The following is a 20,464-nucleotide window of genomic DNA, read 5'->3' on the forward strand; positions in this document are numbered from 1 at the left end:
CTGGGAGCAGCGAGCAGCGAGCGAGCAGCGCCTGGCTGACAGCCAGCCAGGAAATGGGACCTCAGACCCGCAGCTGGAGAGACAGCATTTTGTCAACAGCCTGAAGAGCGAGGAAGTGTCCTTCCCCCCGCCCCCCAGCTCCAGATGAGCGCTCAGCTGGCCAACACTTTGGTTTTGTCTTACAGGAGTAACTGAGTAGGACCCCAGTCTGGTCACATGGACTCCAGACCCACTCCTGTGAGACGCTGAGGGGTATGGTTTAGAACTCGGTTCCAGCAATCCGTTCTGCAGGCTTCAGAGCTAATGGAATCGGTTTCGCATCACGGTGCAGCTGGCTGTCATCCTGATGGGTGCTCCCAGACGCTGGTCTTTCCTCATTAAAAAAAAAGAAGAAAAAAAAAAATCTTAAAGAGGCTACTTCCGGTCCCACTTCCCGGGATGACGTCATACCCTGGACGGCTCTGGGCTTGTCCCCTGCGCCCGCAGTCTCTGCTTCTTCCTTTCAAGGGTTAAAGCAGAGGGGATTCTTGGCCGTTCCAGAGAGAAAGCCAAGGAAGCCAAGCCTGGCCTGGCTTGCGTCACCGTCACCGCTCTTTTCTTCCAGAAGAGATGCTGGGCGGTGGGGGTGGGGGTCGGGGGTGGGGCTGGGCGCCGTTCTCCTCCGCTCGTGCACACGGAAGATCCCGGCATATATCCCAAGGATCAAAAGCCCAGAAGCGCAAAAGCATCCTCAGCTTTCCGAGCAACCAGTTGTCACGTGACAATGTGACCTGAGTGTGGAGTCCACTCACCTGACCAGAAGCCAGCAGCAAAGCGTGAGAGAGCTGAGAGTAAGGGATAATCCCCTAGACACCGGGACCCCTGGGCCTCCCCTGCCCCCGCCAGAGATCCAAGGTCACCTCCCGGCCTGTGATCGCCATGTGCGGGGCACGGGGCACATGTCCACCAGGCTGCCGGGAGGCTGAGCTCCCGGACCCTCCCCGTTCCCTTTCTCCCGCTACTCATGCTCCCGAGGAAAGCCTAACGGGGTTTGCCCGGGGCTAGGGTGCCCTGTGGCAGAGCGTGACCCTCGGAAGGGCTTCTGCTCCTTGGCCTTCACACATGCCCAGCTCTGCTTCCTGCCCCGGCTGATGAGAACCGGTCGTCTCTGGAACCAATCGGTTCCTTCTGCTCTAATGAGCTCATGTCTTTTCTTGCTGGGAAATCTCCAATCATCCTCTTAACTTCTCGTTCTTGGACCGAAATGTCATCCATCTGGGAGCCTGAGCCCATTTCAGCTGGGAAGCCTGGACGCTGGGTCCTGGGTAGCAGTGCGGAGGATCTGAGAAGGGTTGGTAAAGCAGGGTGGGGGCTGGGGGGTTAGGGGGTCTGTTCCTCCTCTCCTGGCCATGGGAAAGCCATTTTGCCCGAGTCTCCAAGGCCTCTGAACCTTCCCGGTTGTCTCTCCTTCTTCTGTAGGTTTGGGAATAAGTTTATGAGTCTGTGGCTTCTCTCATCTTCCAGAAATCTGCCCGGACCCCACGGAATTCACCCTGCCCCAGGACTGGCTCTTATCAAGCTGAAGAATGCAACAATCCCAGAATGAGGCACACACAAGCATGAATGTGCAAGGGTTAAGACGAGCTTCGTGTGATCACAGGCATTCCAAGTGTGACCTTCCTGGTTCCCGGCTTCACTCAGCCAGACACGTAGCTCTGCGAGGGCTGTGGAGTGGAAGGAGGGAGGCAGGGGCACTCTGGCTGCTGGCACTGAGGTGGGGGTGGGGGCAGGGCTGAGGGGGCCAGCCCACCAGCACTAACAGCCTGAGCCTCTCAAACGCCACCTCCCAGGGGCAGCAGGAGGCTGACAGGGGGCGGAGGGGGCTGTGTGTCTGCGAGTTGAACTGTCTGCCTCCCTTTCTCCTGCCTCCCGGGACCCAGCTGTTTCAGAGACATGTCCCCCACTCCACAGCCATTCCTGGCCAGCTGTGATCCACACCCCTCTGCGCTTCCCTGCCTGAACCCACGCTGGGGCTGACATCCCCCTGGCCTCTAACCTGTTCCAGAAAAAGGTTTGCTTAGACGGGGCCAGCTTTACTCTCTCAAAAAGGAAAGCCTCCCTTTCTTCAGTTGTGGAGTCAGTGAAGGCTTGTCGGCTCCTCTACCCAGAATTCCTTCTCCTGGTGTGTCCTGGGAGGGCAGGTCATGGGCAGCCTCCCATGGGCGATTTGGGGGGCCTGAGGAGAGGCAGCCGTGCCGTGACTCTGCCTCTGTGATGGGTGTGCGAGTCTCCCTCATCTCACGGATCCTCCCCCTACCCTGGGCCAGGGTGTGTGCTCAGTTCTGTGACCAGGGACTGAGCTTCTGCAGGCACTCTTATCACCCAGTTCTGAGGCGACAAGGAGTGACATAGACTTCTGTCTGTCCTCAGGGTAGAAGCCAGGAGATTTCCATCTTGTTAGTGATCTTTCCAACTTTCCGTGTGTGTGTGTGTGTGTGTGTGTGGAGGCCAGATGTTGATTCTTTTTTATATAATTTATTTATTTATTTATGTGCATTGGTATGTGCATGTCTGGGTGAAGGTGTCAGGTCTCCTGGAACTGGAGTTACAGGCCCTGGTGAGCTGCCGTGGTGGTGCTGGGAATTGAACCCAGGTCCTCTATGAGAGCAGCCAGTGCTCTCGCCCACTGAGCCATCACTCCAGTCCCAATTTTCTTCCTTTATTTTTTATGAGAGTGAGTTTTTGCTTATAGGTCTGTGCACCTTGTGTGTGCAGTACCCCTGGAGGCCAGAAGAGCGCGCTGTATCCCCCGGAACTGGAGGTTGTGAGCCTCCGTGTGGGTGCTTGGAATAGAACCTGGGTCCTTTGGGAGAGCAGCAAGTGCTTTTCACTATTGGGTCATCCAGCCTCCTAAACAAATTCTTTATCACAGTTTTACTTCTTAGTGTGTGTATGTGTGTGTGTGTGTGTTTCAGATTCTGAAACACTTCAGAACGTACACCTCTTTGGGCATAGATGTGATGGTGTAAGCATGAAATTTCACACCTGGCTTGGTGTGAACTGAGCACGCAAAACTATGAAAATTACCGTGGTGGCACATGCCTTTGATCCCAGGCAGAAGCAGGTGGATCTCTGTGAGTCCAAGGCCAGCCTGGTCTACAAATCAAGTCCAGGACAGCCAGGGCTACACAGAGAAACCCTGTCTAGAAAGACCAAATATATGTATATTGAATAAAATCGTCTTCAGAGTGCGTGCAAGGCATAGCATAAAACAAGCGAGTTTAGTGTTTAGGCCAAGCGTGCTGGGGTCCCTCCCTAGGATGACTCAGTCTATCTATGAGAGCATTATAGTCTGGAAAAGCCTGAAACCTTTGCGATCCCATGTTTTGGTTCTGTTTCTAAAGCGGGGGTTGGGGGAGGTCTCACTATGTAGACCAGGCTGGCCTTGCACCAGGCTGTGCTCAGGCTGGCTTTGCCTCTGCCTTCCGGGGCTGGGACTAAAGATGTGCACCACCACGCCTGGCCCAAGTGTTTTGACCAAGTGATATTTCATCTTATATTAGTGTCCTCGTCTGGCTGCGTGCTAGTTGATACAGTGTCATGAGCTGATGGATGATGACAGATGAATGAAGCTCGGGTACCAGCAAGCATTTGGTCATTACACGTCTTTAAAATCACCTTATGTAAGCCAGGCGTACTGGTACACGCCTTCAATCCCAGCACTCGGGAGGCAGAGGAGAGCGGATCTCTAGGAGTCTGAGGCCAGCCTGGTCTACAGAGTGAGTTCTAGGACAGCCAGAGCTACATAGTAAGACCCTGTCTTGAAAAACAAACAAACAAACAAACAAACAACTAAAACCCCAAAACATTGTTTGATGTGCTTTGGCAGCATGTATGTGCCTGGTGCCTGCAGAGGCCGGGAGAGCTACTGTTTGTAACTCCCTGGAACTGGAGCCAGACAGCTGTGAGGCCGGGCGAGGTGGTGCACGCCTGCGGTCCCAGCGCTCAGGGAGGCAGAGGCAGCGGATCTCCGTGAGTTCAGGGCCTGTCTGGTGTACAGAGGGAGTCCAGGACAGCCAGGGCTACACGGAGAAATCTTGGCTCAAAACAAAACAAAACGTAAATAAATAAAATAAAACAAAAAGCTGTGAGCTACCCCTGCAGTTGCTGGAAACTGCACCTGGGTCGTCCGGAAGAGCAGCCAGTGCTCGTAACTGTTGAGCCATCTCTTGGGATTATGAAACAACAGTTCGTGTGTGCACATGCGCGTGCGCAGAGGCCGGTGGAAAACATTGATTGCCCCGCTCCATCACTCTCCACCTTACCCTCCTGAGACGGGGTGTGGTGGTGTGAGTGAGAACTCAGCTCAGGCACTTAAACAGTTGGTGAAACCCTTCAGGGAGGGTAGGGGCAGGCACTGTCGAAGGAAGCCCTGGTGTGACAGGCTTTGAGAGCTTACTTCCCGCCCCGCTTCCAGCTGGCTCTCTGCATCTGGCTTGGGGTGAAAGATGAGATCTCTCAGCTTCCTGCCCTGCTGCCTCCCGGCCACGGTGGGCTCCTCTCCCTTGGCAACCGTAATCCCAGCCCTTTCTTCCTTTGGTGCCTTTGGTCATGGTGTTTTAGGACGGCAACAGAAAAGTGACCAGTACTTGGGGCCTCTCCCTGAGCCCACGGCTAGCTGGTGGCCAGCAGGCCCCAGTGAGCCTCACCTCTGCCCCAACACAGCGCAATGTTAACAGGGAGTACCCGTTTCCGGCTTTGGGCCTGGGTGCCGGAGATTTGAACTCAGGTATGGACGCGCCCTTGGCAAGTGTTCCTACCTGCTGACCTCAGTTCCCCAAAGTTTCTTCTTAATGCGTCTTGCTATATTGTCTTGGCTGGTTTCAAACTCCTGCCTCCACGTGATCCTCTAGGCACAGTGTCCCAGGTAGCAGAGGCCGTGGCCGCCGGCCACAGCACCAGGTTTGGACAAGCACCAGGCTCGTGCAGAGGCCTTGTCTAGGTTTCTGGCTTTTAGATCGGAGCTTCAGATCTCTTGAGCCTCAGAGCTGGGACCACACGACACACGTGTCTGAAAAGCAAGGGCTGCAGCGTGGCCTCCCCTGTGGGGACTTAGGGAAGGTCCCGGCCGGGACGTGAAAAGCACGCTAGCTAGGAGGTGAAAGGCCTTCTAGAACTGAGCTCAGGGCAGTACACTCGAATGTCACCCTCCCCTGTGGCCCTGCAGCCAGCATCTTGGAACATGTGTCTTGCTGCGCGTGCCAGAAGCCTTGTGGCCTTTTCACAAGGGCAGCGTCCATAAGGCACTGAGGGTCTCTGCGGCCGACAGTTTGGAAATGTCACCCGAGGCCCCTATTTGGTTTGGTTTTTACTGGTCTGAACAATCATTTCAGTCTGCTAAGGTGCTTCTGTGAGTCGAGGCTGTCCTTTTGGCGCATTGGTAGTCTCTTGCTAGTCTCCAGGCAGCCCGCAGGCTGTTCCTGCCCCGGTGACACTATACTGTGTTTCCATGTTTTGGGGTACGCAGGAGGTTTGGGGGTACACATTTCACCTATGAAATGCTGCCTAGGGAAGCTGCCTTCCTAGTTTCCCGGGAGCCTTGTACCTTGACTGGGTAGAAGGTAGCCCATTTTCTTCTTGCGTGGTGGAAGAGAGAAAGGGCCCCTGGGCTGTGCTCAGCCTGCAGCCCTGTTGCCCACTCAAACACTTCCATATGTTGAAGTCTGAAGCCCAAGAGACACCCCCCCCCATCAAAGGCATGGTGCCCGTCTCTCTAGCCGCCCGGCTGGAGTGCCCGGCTCTTAGACGGCACGCTTGTGTGCCTCTCCCCTCGTTCGTTGGCTCTTCTCTGTGAACTGATTTTCAAAAGGAGAGGGAGCGGCGGAGCCAACTTCTTCTAACATTTAATGCTTTTAAGGGCTGGGGTGGACTGAGGCCGGAGGGGAAGGCAACAAAGGGAAGCATCGGGAAGCCATGGTTCTGCAACGGCTGGGCTAGGGGCTGGGCCGCGAGCTCATCAGGACCTTCCTCTTCCCTTTCTCTCTCGGTGTCTCGGAACATTCGAGCAGCATGGCGCTTCCTTACACGCGGATCAGCTGCTGCTCCTTCTTCTTTACTTCTGACCAGATATCCGACAGGTCTTGTATAAACTGCTGGATCTAGCAAGACAGGGAGACAACATTGATCTCGCCCAGCAAACACTCCCCGGGTCCCAAGGTAGGGCATCTCCTTGGAAGGAGTCCGTGGCTCCCATCCTTGACTTCCGGAAGCGGCTGTGTCTCTTCGATTCACAGATCCCTAGCTGACCTTCAAAGCAGGCTTAGCAAGGGTGCTGGTTACTTTCCTGCCCGCTATGCTCTGAGTTCTTGACAGAAGCGACTCCAGGGGGTGTTTGCTTCCAGAGCTTCCAGTCCACCACGGAAGACTTTGGGGGGTGGGGTGGACCAGGGAGTGGAGGGGGAACCAGGGAGCATAGTGAGTGACCGGAGCATGACCGGAGCGTGACGTGAGCAGGTGGATCTGCTGTCACCTTCGAAGGCCTGCACCTGGTGACCCTCTTCTGCCGGGCGGGCTCTGCTGTTAAGGATTTCACCCTCCCACACCAGTGCTGGGGGCAGGGGGAGCAGAATGCTAGCCTGTGGGGGATGCTTCAGGCTTACACATTAACAGCAAACTAGAACCAGGGTAAGGTTGGAGTTGGGACCTCCTTAGAGGTGGTCACGCTCGTGCAGAAGGAAGGAAAAATGAAAGAGTCACAAACCGGCCTCAGAGTGAAGCATTTTGCAGACAGGGCTGAAAACGGCCCTCAGACAACATCGAGGGCTTGCTTGAGGGAAGCCAGGCCCGACGCTCATCATGACAGGCTCTGGGGTCCTCAAGGGAAGTTTAAATTCTGTTTACTGGCTTTTGTTTTTAAAGCCTCTGTGGTCAGAGTGACACCGGATAGATTCGGAGGCCCGGAAGGCCCAGCTGGGTTCCACACACAACAGCTCTGAGGAAATAACTAATTCCGGGGATGGAAGCCAGGAGGGCCATGTGCATGCTGGACGAGTGCTGTCAACCTAGCTGCTGCGTGCCCAGCCCGCTTGCTCATCTTCAAAAGGTGACCCTCAGCTCAGGGCAGAACGAGTGTCTAACCCCTCACTTCACTTGTCCTTTCCCAGGTCTTTATTTATCTGTTTTTGTCAGCTGCTTGCCCATTGGAATTTCTGTCAAGGAGCTAATATTCTGTAGGAATGAAGACAGATAGTTTAGGAGAACCTTTGAGATGTTCCTGGCAAGGGAAATCTGGGCTTGGTTTTCCTTTCCAGGTGTGCTTCTGGAAATTTCATTTGGAGAAAGAGAACTTGCGAAAATCCTCGAGGATTTGGAGTAGACGGATTGGAAGCTTGGAGCAGGGCAGGGAATGCACAGGTTGGGGCCTGTGAGACGGGGGTCATCACTTCCCAGGGCATCCTTCTCAGGAGAGCTAAAGGAAGGGAGCTGAGCACGCCAGGGGATCTCAGAAGCCGGGTAACACAGAACCATGATGGCACTCATGTCTCTGTCCACGTAGTCGTCCCCCCCCACAAGCACGCAATGTCATTCACCACAGCAAGGGCTCCTTGCTGTCCTGTCAGAGCAGAAGGAGCAGCGGAGAGAGACAGCACAGTCCTCCTGTCACAGAGCCAGAGAATAAAGGGATTTGCCCAAGTGTCCATCAGTGCGTCTCTCCCCACAAAGGAGCCTTCTGGCATTTTAACCAACCCTGCGATTTCAAGGACTGGAGGAGCTGGTAAAAGTGCTTGCTGCACAGGCCTGAAGATCCAGCTTCCGAGCCCTAGCCGTGGTGGGTTTCCCTGGGAAACCTGAGCGGCTGAAACCTATTTCTGAACACCAACTGAAGGATGGAGGCGGTGAGCTTCCCGGGACGGTGTGCACGGGGAAGGCAAGCAGCTTTGCTCGGTACCTATGCGCAGCATAGGAGAAGGCAGCAGCCAGGCTCAGCGCCGCACAGCCCACCTCGAACCACAGAGCAGCCTCGATGGACAAGCCAAGCCCAGCGAGACTCCGCTGGGGTTCTTCTGGCCGACGAGGCCGTTCTGTATAATCAATGAGTTCAAAGGTAGGCCCCCACTGTTGACCCGTGGTGTGAAACCAGCAAGGGCTTCGGGTGCTCCGCAGTGGGTCTCGGTGTGCGGGACCCTAACTGGCGGCGCAGCCTGGGGAGATCCTGGATATGCAAATTATGGAGTCAGGGGCTCTGCGCAGGCCCAGCCATCCCCATCCCCGCGCTGGGTGATCCTGACGCTGTGAATATCTGAGGGCCCCAGATCCACTGACTCAGGCCTCCCTGACGCTGCCTCCCTGCTGGCCCCAGCTCCTCGTCCTCCTCCTACCATGTCCAGTTGTTTGTGCGTGTCCTCCAGGGACACCGGGGCGGTCTCCTTCAGCTGCTTGCTCACGATCTGGAAGAGGTTCAGCGTTGCCATCTTAATGGTGCCCAGCAGGAGGGTCTTCTTGGCCGCCGTGTTCTGGATGTGCGCCCAGCGAGATTCCTAGAGAGAGTCGTGGGAGCATGTAAGAGACGGCCCTCCTGTCCCCTCTCTCCTTCTGTCTCTGTCTCCCCCTGGGGTGTCTGTATGCACGCGTGCACACATGCCGAGCTCCTGTAACCTGGACCCCCGCCCCCGCCCCCACCCAGGCCTCTGCCGGGCCTGCGGCTCACCCAGAAGATGACGTCGCTGCGGGCCCGGTCGAAGCGCATCTGCAGTCTCGCCAGCTCGTTGTTGTGCTGCAGGATCTCGTCGTCCTTCTCCTCCATGTAGCGGGCCAGCCGCGCCTTGGCGCGCTCGATCTTCTCCTGGCCCTCTTGGGCCGACTGCATGAGGTCGTGGTGCATGCTGACCAGCGTCTTGTAGCGGGCAATCACCTCGTGGATCTCTTCAAACTGAGAGGCCAGTGGGCGTGGATCACTGAACGGCTGGCTCCCGGGGGCCCGATGCCGGCCATCTCAGCCCAAGACCTCTGGCCTGGACGCCTGGACGCCAGGGCAGGCGAGCCACAGCCAGAAACGGGGACTGTGAGAAGGCTGGGTTCTCCTGGGTTTTGTATGAGCGATGCCCCAGGTGTTCAACGGTTGCCCAGCGGGACCTGAGGCTTCTAATGCCAGCTGCGTGGTAGAATCGTGCCCATTAGGCTTCTACCCCGGAGGTTCAGATTAAAAACATGTCCACCGTGGCCCCTAGTGAACTGAACATTTTGCAAACTATCTCTAGGTGAATCCAGACCGAGCCAGCGTTGGGGACTGCTGCTGGGAAGAACTTTGTCTCCTAAGGCAACTGTGGTCCTGTTTAGCAAGAACGGTCCAAGGGCCACTGATGGGCCAGGAGCTATGCCAGAGGCAAGATAAGAAAGCCAGACCCCGATCTTTTGAAATGTAGAACCCAGAAGGCGGCTGGGCCCCAGACAGCCAGAATAAAGCACCCTTGGGGCTGAGGGGCGGGGCTGCCGGGCACTAACTCCCTGCAGGGCACAGTTTAGCCTTTGCTCAGCATCTGCCATCACAGTGCTGCTGAGAAGAGGGGTGAGCCAGGGGGACAGGGTCAAGCCAGACTCCATCGCCGGCTCCAGTGGGCTCCAGAAGCACAGAGTTTGCCAGCAAGCATCTCTCCAGAGGACAATGTGACCTCCACCACACATGTATCCGAACACATGAGTTCATAATGACCCAAAAACGGTCATTTTTGGAGGCTGCTGACATTTTAATGTATTAGTCTGAACACTATAACGAATCAAGAGTTTGATGTTGGCAGGGGAGTCCCAACACTTGGGAGGCAGAGAGAGGAAGATCTTGAATTTGAGGCTAGTTGGGAGTAGATAGTAAGAGACTGACTCAAAAAAAAAGAAAAAAGAAAAAGAAAAAAAATAAGACATTAACACAGTTCCTAAGAAAGACTCACAGAATAATAACGGAGACACCCAAAGACACTCTTAACAAAGTCCGGCTCTCTATGCCTCAACCTGTGGGTCTCAACCCTCTGGTGGCCACAAAGCAGATATTTGCATTGTATTTCGTACCGGTACAACAGTACAGCTATGAAGTAGCACACAGTAACCTTATGGCTGGGGTCACCACAACTTGAGGAGCTGCATTAAAAGGTCACAGCCCTAGGAAGGTTGACAGCCACCGCTTTATGCACAGCTCTGATTACTAAATATTAAAAATGTGCTAAAGTTTTATGCAGTCAGCATGTGTCCCCAACCACTGAGGAAACTAATATTATCATTTTTATCAGCAAAGACTAGTCTTACCTGGTTTCTAACCTAGGCCCACAGAGTGTGTCCTCTTTTGAGTCTGGCCTTATTTTGCTTAGGATAATGTCTAAGATACTTAGGAAATGTAAGGTGTGGGGTGGGAAAACTAGTTTGGACCTTGATCAAAACGAATAAAATGCAACAGAAGAACTATAGATATGACAAAGTGGACAGGAAAGCCCACGTGGCCCAAAGCCACATGAAGAACTGCAGGCAGCTAAGGAAGGCTGATGACGGGAGGAACTGTCTCTCCCTGGGAAGAGCCAACCGGTCAGCTCCGAAAACATAGACAACGACACTACACAGACTGAGCAGTACTGAATATACATACATACATGGATAAGCATGTAATAACAATGAAAAACAAGGTCATGAACTTAAAAGAGAGCAGGGGGAATGTGGGAGGGTTAGAAGACAAACAGAGGAATAATGCAACTATATTATAACCTCAAAATAATAGAAAAGAATCAATCAAGTACACACAGAACATCACTGCAGAAACTGGGGACACTTTAATATCAACTAGGTATACATAATCGCTCTATTCGCTCTAAGGAATAACATAACTGGCGTGACAATGGCATTGTGGTTATGATTTTTTTGGTGTATTTTATTTTTTTACTTTCATTTTATGTGTATGGGTGTTTTACCTGCATATATGTCTGTCTGTGAACCATATGGGTGCAGTGTCTAAGCAGGCCAGAAGAGGGCGTGAGAACCCCTGGTTACAGACAGTTGTGAGACACCATAGGAGGGCTGGGAATCGAACCCGGGACCTCTGGAAGAGCAGCCAGTGCTCTTAACTTCTGAGTCATCTGTCTAGCCCCCTTTTTGAAACAGAGTCTCACTATGTAGCCTTGGCTGAATTAGAACTCTCTATGTAGACCAGGCTATGTAGACACAAAGTCACAGGGAGCTTCCTGCCTCTGCCTCCTGAGTGCTGGAATTAAAAGTATGTATTTCCACACCCAGCATTTTTGTTTTTGTGCTTGTTTGTCTTTGATGCTGGGGTGTGGGTTATGTTTGTTTTTGAACTCTCATCCTTTAGAGATACATGCGGAAACACTTACAGCTGAAGAACCTGCATTTGCTGAAAAATGGTGGCTATGGGAAGGTGTGGGCTGTACGAACGGCCTTTGCTGGAGCTAGCTGGTGAGCAACAGATGTTCGCTGAAATGCATGGATCCACTTTTGCTTGTTTGAAAATCTCCATTAGCCGGGCAATGGTGGCACACACCTTTAATCCCAGCACTTGGGAGGCAGAGGCAGGAGGATCTCTGTGAGCTCCAGGCCAGCCTGGTCTACAAAGTGAGTTGGACAGCTAAGGCTACATAGAGAAACCCTGCCTCAAAACACCAAAACAAATAAACAAACAAATAAATAGAAAGAAAATTTCCACTAACAAAAAGTTTCTGAAAGTATCACTGGTTGGTTACAAGCAGTTGGAAGAATAATTTTTAATGTCCTATGTGGCGTGGTAGAGTAATTATGATTGGCAATAATGAATTGTATATTTCAACATAGTATGGAAGATCTAAGTATCCCTAAGAAAATGGAAATCACAGATGTTTGAGGTGATGGACATGTCAGTTACCTCAATGAGATTACTGTTAGTTGCACACACATACACACACACACACACAAGCACATACACACACATCTGAGCATATCCCATCAATGTGTAAAATCATCATCATGTCTCAATTAAAAACACTATTTTATAAAAAAATCAAGGTGCTGGACAGATGGCTCAGCGGTTAAAAGCTCTGGTTGTTCTTGTAGAGGCCTGGGTTCAATTCCCAGCGCCACAATGGTAACTCACAACCAGCATAACTCCAGTTCCAGGGGCTCCAATGCCCTCTTCTGGCCTCAGAGGGACCAGGCACAAACATACATGCAGATCAACATACAAACATTCACACGTACAAAATAAGTTAAAAAATCTAAAACAACATTAAAAAAAAATCATTGATTGGAAAAAGCCAAGTCGTAGAAGATTATGTATGACACAATTGCATAGTTTACAATCAGCTGATATGTCACAAAATAATGAAAACAACCATGAAAATGGGAAATTTAAATACTATGATACTAGTGACCCCTGAAGAGAGAAACACAAGGTTGAGATTTGGAAGGACACATAAGGGGTTTAAATTCCCAGCAGTGTTTTATTTCAGAAAAAAGAAAGAAAGAAAGAAAGAAAGAAAGAAAGGAAGGAAGGAAGGAAGGAAGGAAGGAAGAAAGGAAGAAAGGAAGAAAGGAAGAAAGGAAGAAAGGAAGAAAGGAAGAAAGGAAGGAAGAAAGGAGGAGAATATTAAAATTAGACAAAGCCATGTGCCGAGTTCTTGAAAGGTTAAGTTTTTCTCTGTGGTTTTTAGTGTTGGGGGCAGGGAGAGAAGATGGAGCAGGAAAAGGAAGAGGAGGAAGAGGAAGAGAGAGAAGAGGGAGGAGGAGGCCTTAGCATGCAAAAGGGCAAAGGGCAGAGGTAACAGCAGAGGAAGCACCCAGCATGAGGAATGAGGAAGGGGCAGGGGTTGGATTCCAGAAATACTTAGGAGGCAGACTGGACATATCTGATTGATGGCTCCAGGACTGGGGCACGGGGTAAGGATGAGGCAAGTCTCAAGCAGTCTGTCCTGCTTAAGGAAGAACTTGGGAAGCGCCCCACCCCCACCCCAGGAGAAGGAGGGAGCAGGATAGGGGACAGGAGGTGGCGTCAGAGGAGCATGACAACATCGAATGTTGCAAGAGCCTCTGCAGGAAGAGGGCTGACAAATTCCAGGGTAAAGTGATGGCAGGACCTGCAGAGTCAGGGGGCGTCTGTGGCCGGGAGGGGCCTTCAGAAGAGGGGGGGAGGTGGGGAATAACAGGCTCTGCCACTTCCAAGCCTTGAGGCCTTCAGCAGGTGCCTTAACCATCTCCCCATAAAGGAACAGGCTGCTCTTTCTTCCCTGTGCAAAGTCTCAGTCAGCCTGCAGCGTATCTCAGAGCTCCTGGTCTCACAAACACACCACAGACGCACACGCTCAGACCCACAGGAACGCAGATGTAAACACACTGCCGGCACATAGAGGTGCACAGCCCCGCCCCTTTAAGAGCTCCACCCAACCTCACGTGGCCGGGATGCTGGCCGCCGCTGCCCCGCCCCAAGGGCAGGATAACTGTCCCAAGGGCCCCTGACCCCAGCTGGGTGGAGCAGGACCGTAGCCATTGACTCTGAGAAGAGAAGGGTGCTTCGGAGGACCCTGCGGAGGACACCCCGGCCCGGGGACCCACCTCAGAGTTCTCCACCACCTTCTCCAGGAACTTGTTGAAGATGGCGTAGTCCTGGAGCTTGCCACTCAGCCTCTGGTGCTCCTGCCTCAGGGCCGTCATCTCCTGCTTGGCCTTGGCCAGCTCCCGCAGGCGCTGCCTTTTCAGCTCCCGTTCTTTGTTGGCCTTTTTCAGGGCTCGGATCCGTTTCTGGTCGTTCTCCTGGGGTGAGGAAGGCAGTGTAAACCAGGCGAGCCTGGCACCCTCTTTCCTGGAGACGCTGGCCTGCCTGGGGCTGGTGACACCCTTGGCCCCTTCTGCCTGCTGAGCTCGGACCACCGAAGGGCAGGCGGAGCTCGCTGGGCTGCCCTTGTTGGAGAGGGGGTGTGGAGGGAAAGGATTTGGTGGGGCTTTGGTTATCTGCACAGACTAAACAAAGCTAAGGGGCCTCTGTGGCCCGAAGAGGCTGTGAGTGCGGTGATTCAGGTCAGGGTCGAGAGAGTGCCTGAGGCGGTACACTCAGGAGGTTCTGATTCTGTGGCTCTAGGTCTCTGGGCTCCAGAGAGTGGGGGGTGGGAAGAGAACGCACAAAAAAGAGGCAGCGGAGGAAGACCTATCTTGCATCCAAGAAGGCTGAGAGAGGCTGGGCAGGAGCTGGGAGCTGGTTTTCATGGTGGCCATTTGTCACGGCCCAGCCAGGGTTGGGAAGCCCACGTGCTCTCCTGGCCTGGTACATCGTGCCTCTATTTCCCCAGCTGTCGGCTGTGAGGGGGTAGCTCTTCTCTCCCTTCCCAAGGCCAAGGCAGTAGTCATGGAACCACATGTGGAGGAGGCATGTTCCTGACAGCTCAGACTGGCATCCGCCAGAGCCAGAGGGGATGGCATAGGTAATTCTACAACCAGAGAGGATGAGGCTCTGCTCCTGAAGCCTCGGACCCCGCCCCTTCCTTTTGCATCGTGGGGACCTTGTACTTCACTGGGGACCTTTTTTTTTTTCTTCCCTCTTGTGATTCTGTACGGGGGAGCTCATGCGGTGGAGACATTTAGGGGTGTGGAGAAAGCTTGCCCTGCTCCAAAGCACCAGAGCGGCCTGAGGGACCCTTAATGAGTCCTAACTGAATCACCTGGGAAGTCTGTGAAAACCTGTAGGTTTCTGGGCTCAACCTGAGACCTGCCAGAAGAGAGGCTGAAGGAGGAATGTGTTGCCGAGGACAATTCCAGAGCTGTTGAGAATCTGGAGAGCCCCTTAACCCCCAAACTTCCTGTGTTCCCAAATACTCCATCAGCTTTGCTCTGGTCTGGACCGCATCTCAGAACTCACCGATTTCCCTGCTGTGTGCCGTTTACAGTGGACCGAGGAACTGTAGGAATAGGGTTCCTCCAGAAGAGGGCAGCAACGAGCCCCTGCTCCCCGCTACAGCAGGGCCCCGCCCTCCAGGGCTCCTCTAATACTGGTCCTGGGAGATTGCGGGCCAATAAACGCCTGATGGAGCTGTCGTTTGGTTTTGTTTACATTATTATTATTATTTTTAACTTGTGTGTGTGAATGTGTATGGGTGTGTCCATGCCACTGTGCACGCCTGGAGATCAGGAAAACTTGTGGGGCCAATTCTCTTTTTTTCCAACATGTAGGTCCCTGGGGTCCAGCTCAGCTTGCCAGGCTTGGCAGTAAGCGCTTTCACCCACTGAGCCATCTTGGCAGCCCAAATTGGGATTTCATCACCACTGTCTCGTTCCTCTAAGTACTGATAAAGGGCAGCATTGTGCGGACTATTCCCCGCACCAAACTGCTGCCATCTTTAGGGCCTCGTCACAAAAGATCAGCACAGCTGAACTGGCTGACTGTCGGTGCTTCCTCACTGAAGGGGGGAGGGGATCATGGGACCCTCACTTGGGTATCTAGCCACTCCTTCCAGCCAGCTGCATGCAATTCTGCCTGAGGTGCCTATGTGGCCCCGACTCTGGGAGGAGTTAGCCTATATCTGTGTGGGAGGACTGGGGGAGAGACAGCTTGTCTGTAAGCATGGAAACCATCATCCAAGCTAAGTACAGACCTTCCAGTGTGGCTGCTTTAGGGCCATTCGTGCCCCTGCTTGTAACTACTCATTCATGTTCTGTAGCTAGTCAACACATTGCTTCCTCAGGATCATTGAGACCTTGGAAGGAAGGAAGGAAGGAAGGAAGGAAGGAAGGAAGGAAGGAAGGGAGCTTTGCTTAACCCCCTAACCCAAGGCAAAAATTTCTTGAAACAGGGAGTTTCTTGCCAGCTTCTTTGTTTCATGGTCCTTCATTGCAATGGTCTCCTGCCTTCATCAGTCCCCCATTTTCAAGGCAAGGACCAAGATGGAGGCATGTAGGGGTTTGGTCTGGTGCTATGTATTCTAACGCTGATCACTGGCCCTCAAGATCTGGTTGCAGCTGAGATGAGAACCTCACTTACAATGGTCTGTGTTGTGTAAACCTTGCTCTACCTAATTTAAAGTTAACTGGTTAATAAAGTTGCTGAAGCCTGTAACTGGGCAGAAAGGAGGGAGGTGGGGCTTAGGTTCCCAGGCTCTGAGATCTGAGAGGGACCATGAGACAGGGAAGAGAGGACAGAGGAAGATGTAGCAGGAGGAGAGTCAGACACAGCCAGAGAGAAGGAAGTCACCATGAGGCAATATGGATCAGGAGCACGTGGCCATGAGGGCCGACCTGATAGAATAAAAGCAGCCCAGACAGGAACGATTAAGTCAGATAACATAGGGTATGTAGCTGGGAAATAGCAAAATAGCTCAGAGGTTTGATACCTGCCCAGTCATTGTGCTTTAAAACTTTTATAAATCCAAGAGGTCTCTGTCTCGATTATTTAGGAACTGGCCAAGGTAGAGAAGCCCTCTAGAGTGTAATATCTGTTACCACAACAGAGGCATACAGTGAGTGAGTGAGTGAGTGGGCCAAAACCCTCCGAATCAATGACTCTGTATCCACAAATACTAATCTCAGGTGAGGGGACATCCATCTATTCATCACATCTACTCACCCACACATCCACTTGATACACTGTCCTGGGCACCAGCAAGGACATGGGAAAGGGTCAGCTAGAAGGCAGAGACTGACAGGCAAGCAGGGCATCACAGACAGTGTGGTAAGTGGGACACACAGATGCCCTTGCCATGGCCAGCTGCAGCACGCTGTGCATACCTGGATGAACTGCTCAAACTTCTGGATGTGTGTCTTCAGCTGCTCTTCCTTGATGCCCAGCTCCTCCCAGCGCAGGTTCAGCATTTCCATTCTCCGCTGGAACTCCTTTAGGGGATGGGAGGGGGTGGAGGTTAGGGAGAAGCTAAGGTTTCCCTTGCCCCAGTGTTTTCTCCTCTGGCCCAGGATGCTCCTGAAGGGCTGATGGTACAGCCCAGGAACAAGCATTTGCCTAGTGGGTTCAAGGCCCCAATACCTCAAAACAAAATGTAGTTACAGAGTTTGCATTCTCCAGACTGCTCCCTCCTAGGGTAGCACCCCCACGAAGCTGGTTCCTCCCCTCCCACAATTCAAACCCATCCACTTCTCGGCGGAGGAAAGAAACCAGAAGCACCAGCCAGAACTCCAGCTCTAGCCCCTCGCACCTGCCCCCCATCCATTAACTCTGAGCCCCAGCCCATCCACTTCTGTACCCCCACTCTTGTCACCCCAACTCCCCACCTCACCTCCTTCTTCTGTTCCATGGCCTGGTGCATGATCTTGGCTTCTTTCTTCTTCTCCAGGAGCCGGATGGACAGAGAATCTGACTGATCCTCAACATTTGGGAATTTCCTGCCCAAGAAGTGTGAAAGGGTCCTTGTGAGGCAGGGGTGGGATGGGGTAGGGAGCACCGCATTCCCGTGGGAAGGAAAAGTGGGATGCGCGATGCGGAAAGAGGGCTGCTCGGGTTTTCCGGGGGCGAGTGAGTGACAGGGGCCCCGGGGTCAGGGTGAAGCTGGGTAATCAGGAGCACTGGGCAGTGGGAGCAGAAATGGCAGGCAGGACGGAATCCTGCGGTGGTCCCACGCCCAGAGGTGAGGCGGGGCTCCGGGCACTCACTGCAGCAGCTGAAGCAGCCGCTCCCCATACTGCAGCCGGAAGTACTCCGCCAGGTCCTCCTCTTCCATGATGCCCAGACTCATGGTGGCAGTCACCTAACAGCCAGCCGAGGCGGCCTACTTTTCCGAGTGAAATCGTGAGTGGCAGGGCCACAGGGTACTCGGGGGTGGTGGCCGGGTGCTTGCTCTTCTCTCCCCCTGCTTTCAAAGTCCCAGAGAGAGTGGGTGTCCGAGACTCACTGCAGAGGCCAGCCAGAGGCTGCATTAGAAGGATGCGCTCTTGGCGATGCTAGATCCGGTTACCTAGCAACAAGCTGCCTGGTTCTGTGGTCTGGAACTCAGGGTTTGCCCTCTGACCTTTGAACCCACTGACCCCGCTCTCTTATTCAGGAACTCCGATTATGTTACTGGTTACTCTCTTGCCAGGCAGGGGGGCAGGGTATGGCCATCCGCGCGCGCGCGCTCAGAGAAGGAAAGTGTTGCACGATGCTGGCTCCTGGGGCCCTCTTTCTGGGGTGAGGGGTATGTGAGAGTGAAGGAAAGATGGGGCGGCAGGCAGATGGAAAAGCAGTAGAAAGAAAGCAAGGTGCTTAGCCAAACCCAGGGAGGGGCTGAGGTGGACAGAAATGTGTGGAAAGTGGGGAGATGAGTCGCATGAGAACCAGGTAGCCTCCGAGGACGTTTGTGGGGATACAGGGCGTGGCCGCTGGGAGCATGGAAAGGGGCCCTGGCAAGGCCCCTGTAACACGAGGGTGACTATATGAAGTACAGATAAAATATTCTTTTGAGATGTAAGAGCCTATGAGAGGCGGCAGGGAATGACGACCAAAATATAGAAATGGAATAGGTCCCGTGTTTAAAATGATGTATTTCCTTGTGGTGGCCTTCCTCCCTTCCACGGGGCACACACACAAACACTTATGGGTCTTGAATTAAAGCAATTTGAGTTCCGGGCCCCGTGAGACAGAGCGAAGGGGCTTCTGCTCGCTCTAGGCCCTGATGCCGACCTCTCCCTGCTCCTCTCAGCCCGCCACCCCTCTCGCTCCTTTCTGGTGGTCCCCCAGGTTGGGATTGGCTAGGGTTGGATTGCTGGGGCGACCTGCCAGAGCCAGGGGCAGAGCTTGAAGGTCACGTTGTGGGTTACCTGGCACGCCCCACCAGCTCTCTAAATCCCTGTTGTGAGGAAGAGATTGGTTGTGTGCTCTGTCTGCTCCTGTTCCCCCCACTGTTGCTCATCAGGGTGACAGAAAGGACCCCACCCACCCAGAACTCACCCACCCATCTCCTCATCACTCAGACTACCCTAAACCCCCAATCCTGAGTCTCAGACCCAGCAGGATGGCAAAGAGACAAATTATTTCTAAGTTTCACAAGGTGGTGTGCGTGTGTGTGGTGTGTGTTCTTTATTAGACAGTTGGACAGTCCCTTAGGGATTTCTCTGTTTCCTCCCCATCTCTCCCCACATGGGCGCTCAGTTTGGAGGAGCTACGTGATGCCACCCTTGGAGAGGTCTGGTTGCACACTTCTGGAATCACTGTTACACTTGCTGGCCTGTCAGATCAGGTGGGCCAGGGCTCGGATGCTCCTACAGAACTTCCTCTCCTTCCCATGCAGCCCCTCGGATCTCACAGCTCCCTGTGCTCTTTCCCACAGTACCTTGATCCCAGTCACCGACCATTGTCCTGGAGGGCAGGGTAGGGGTAGGGATAGGGATAGGGTAGGGGTGGGTGGGTACAGCCTTCCCAGGCGGCAGAGAACAAGGCTTGCACTCTCAGATCAGCTCTGCCTCCCTGGCCTACACCTTCTTTCCAAACCTCTCTCCACCCTCTTCCTTATTCCTCCCGACCTGCCCCATATCACTACCCACTGCCCTTTTTCTGTCTTGCTGTTTGTCTCTGAAGTAAAGTTTATTGAGTTTGTTTAAGTTAATCACCTAATAAGTGTGGGTGCTAGAACCCAATAGCGATATTTTACTTTCTGCCTTATCCCATTGTTCTCTGAGGCTGTTATCTGCTTAAGGGAAGGAGGGGTGGGGACAGCTAGGGTACCTAGACCAGGGGTGCAGGGATTGCCTGAGACACGCAAGAACCTGGGTTTGGCCCACAGTGCTAAAGGGAAAAGGGAGGAAGAATAACAGAAAATAAAAGATATAGGTTAATCTCAACCCATGGGTAAAGACCCCTTGTAGGGGTTGAACGAGCCTTTCACAGGGGTCACCTGAGACCACCCTGCATATCAGATATTTACATTATGAGCCATGACAGTAGCAAAATTACAGCTGTGCGGTAGCAGCAAAAATAACTTTATGGTTAGGGGTCACCACAACTCAAGGAACTGCATGAAAAGGGTCACAGCGTTAGGAAGGTTGAGAGTCCCTGCTTGAGTCTCATCCTAGGACAGTGCTGGGCATAAATCTCCCAGACGTCCTGGAGAGGCTCTTTCAGGCTGTGACAGGAGTCCAACCCCCTCCATCTTGTCGCTCCACTGTCTTCACCTAGACTGGCCAGATCTGTGCTGAAGGAAAAGAGAAAACAAACAGACCTTCCTTCTGCTCTTGTGAGCCTCACTGTCCGAACCCTCACTTCTGACTGCTTCCTGTGCCGAAAGAGCTGGGCAGCCATTTTGCTGTGTCTCCAAGAAAAAATAAATTACTTTGAAAAGCATCCAAACAGTCTGTGCTGTCCTCTCTTTGAGAGCTGAAAGGGCGTTTGAAGCTAAGCAGAAGGCAGAGCTTAAGAAAAAGCCCAGTGGTAGACAAAGGGAGAAAATAGTCCTCACATCTCAGACGTAAAAATCTTAGTGGCGGCATGAGCAAACTCAGTTTAGCTCACACAGCCTCCTGCCTCTCTCCGGAGAGTGCCTTCCCCACAGGGGCCAGA

The 20,464-nt window shown here is 53.2% G+C and overlaps 1 protein-coding gene and 2 long non-coding RNA genes across 3 annotated transcripts; 2 read left to right on the forward strand and 1 right to left on the reverse strand.

Moving 5' to 3' along the window:
• The first annotated feature begins 372 nt into the window (after positions 1–372).
• On the forward strand, positions 373–3,232 carry LOC132646447 (uncharacterized). The gene is made up of 2 exons (XR_009584745.1): positions 373–1,330; positions 1,504–3,232. It is a non-coding gene; the product is annotated as an uncharacterized LOC132646447 (long non-coding RNA).
• A 2,646-nt stretch (positions 3,233–5,878) lies between these two features.
• Positions 5,879–17,669, reverse strand: Ccdc42 (coiled-coil domain containing 42). The gene is made up of 7 exons (XM_021642522.2): positions 17,587–17,669; positions 17,214–17,319; positions 16,711–16,815; positions 13,552–13,749; positions 8,687–8,908; positions 8,358–8,516; positions 5,879–6,137 (listed from the first exon to the last, which is right to left on the reverse strand). Exons 1-7 carry the CDS (start codon positions 17,667–17,669, stop codon positions 6,060–6,062), a joined length of 951 nt encoding a protein of 316 aa, XP_021498197.1. The 3' UTR covers positions 5,879–6,059.
• On the forward strand, positions 17,585–20,241 carry LOC132646445 (uncharacterized). Its single transcript, XR_009584742.1, has 3 exons — positions 17,585–17,722; positions 19,061–19,148; positions 20,084–20,241. It is a non-coding gene; the product is annotated as an uncharacterized LOC132646445 (long non-coding RNA).
• Positions 20,242–20,464: the final 223 nt, after the last annotated feature.

Source organism: Meriones unguiculatus, chromosome 11, assembly GCF_030254825.1.
Source record: "Meriones unguiculatus strain TT.TT164.6M chromosome 11, Bangor_MerUng_6.1, whole genome shotgun sequence".
NCBI lineage: Eukaryota > Metazoa > Chordata > Mammalia > Rodentia > Muridae > Meriones > Meriones unguiculatus.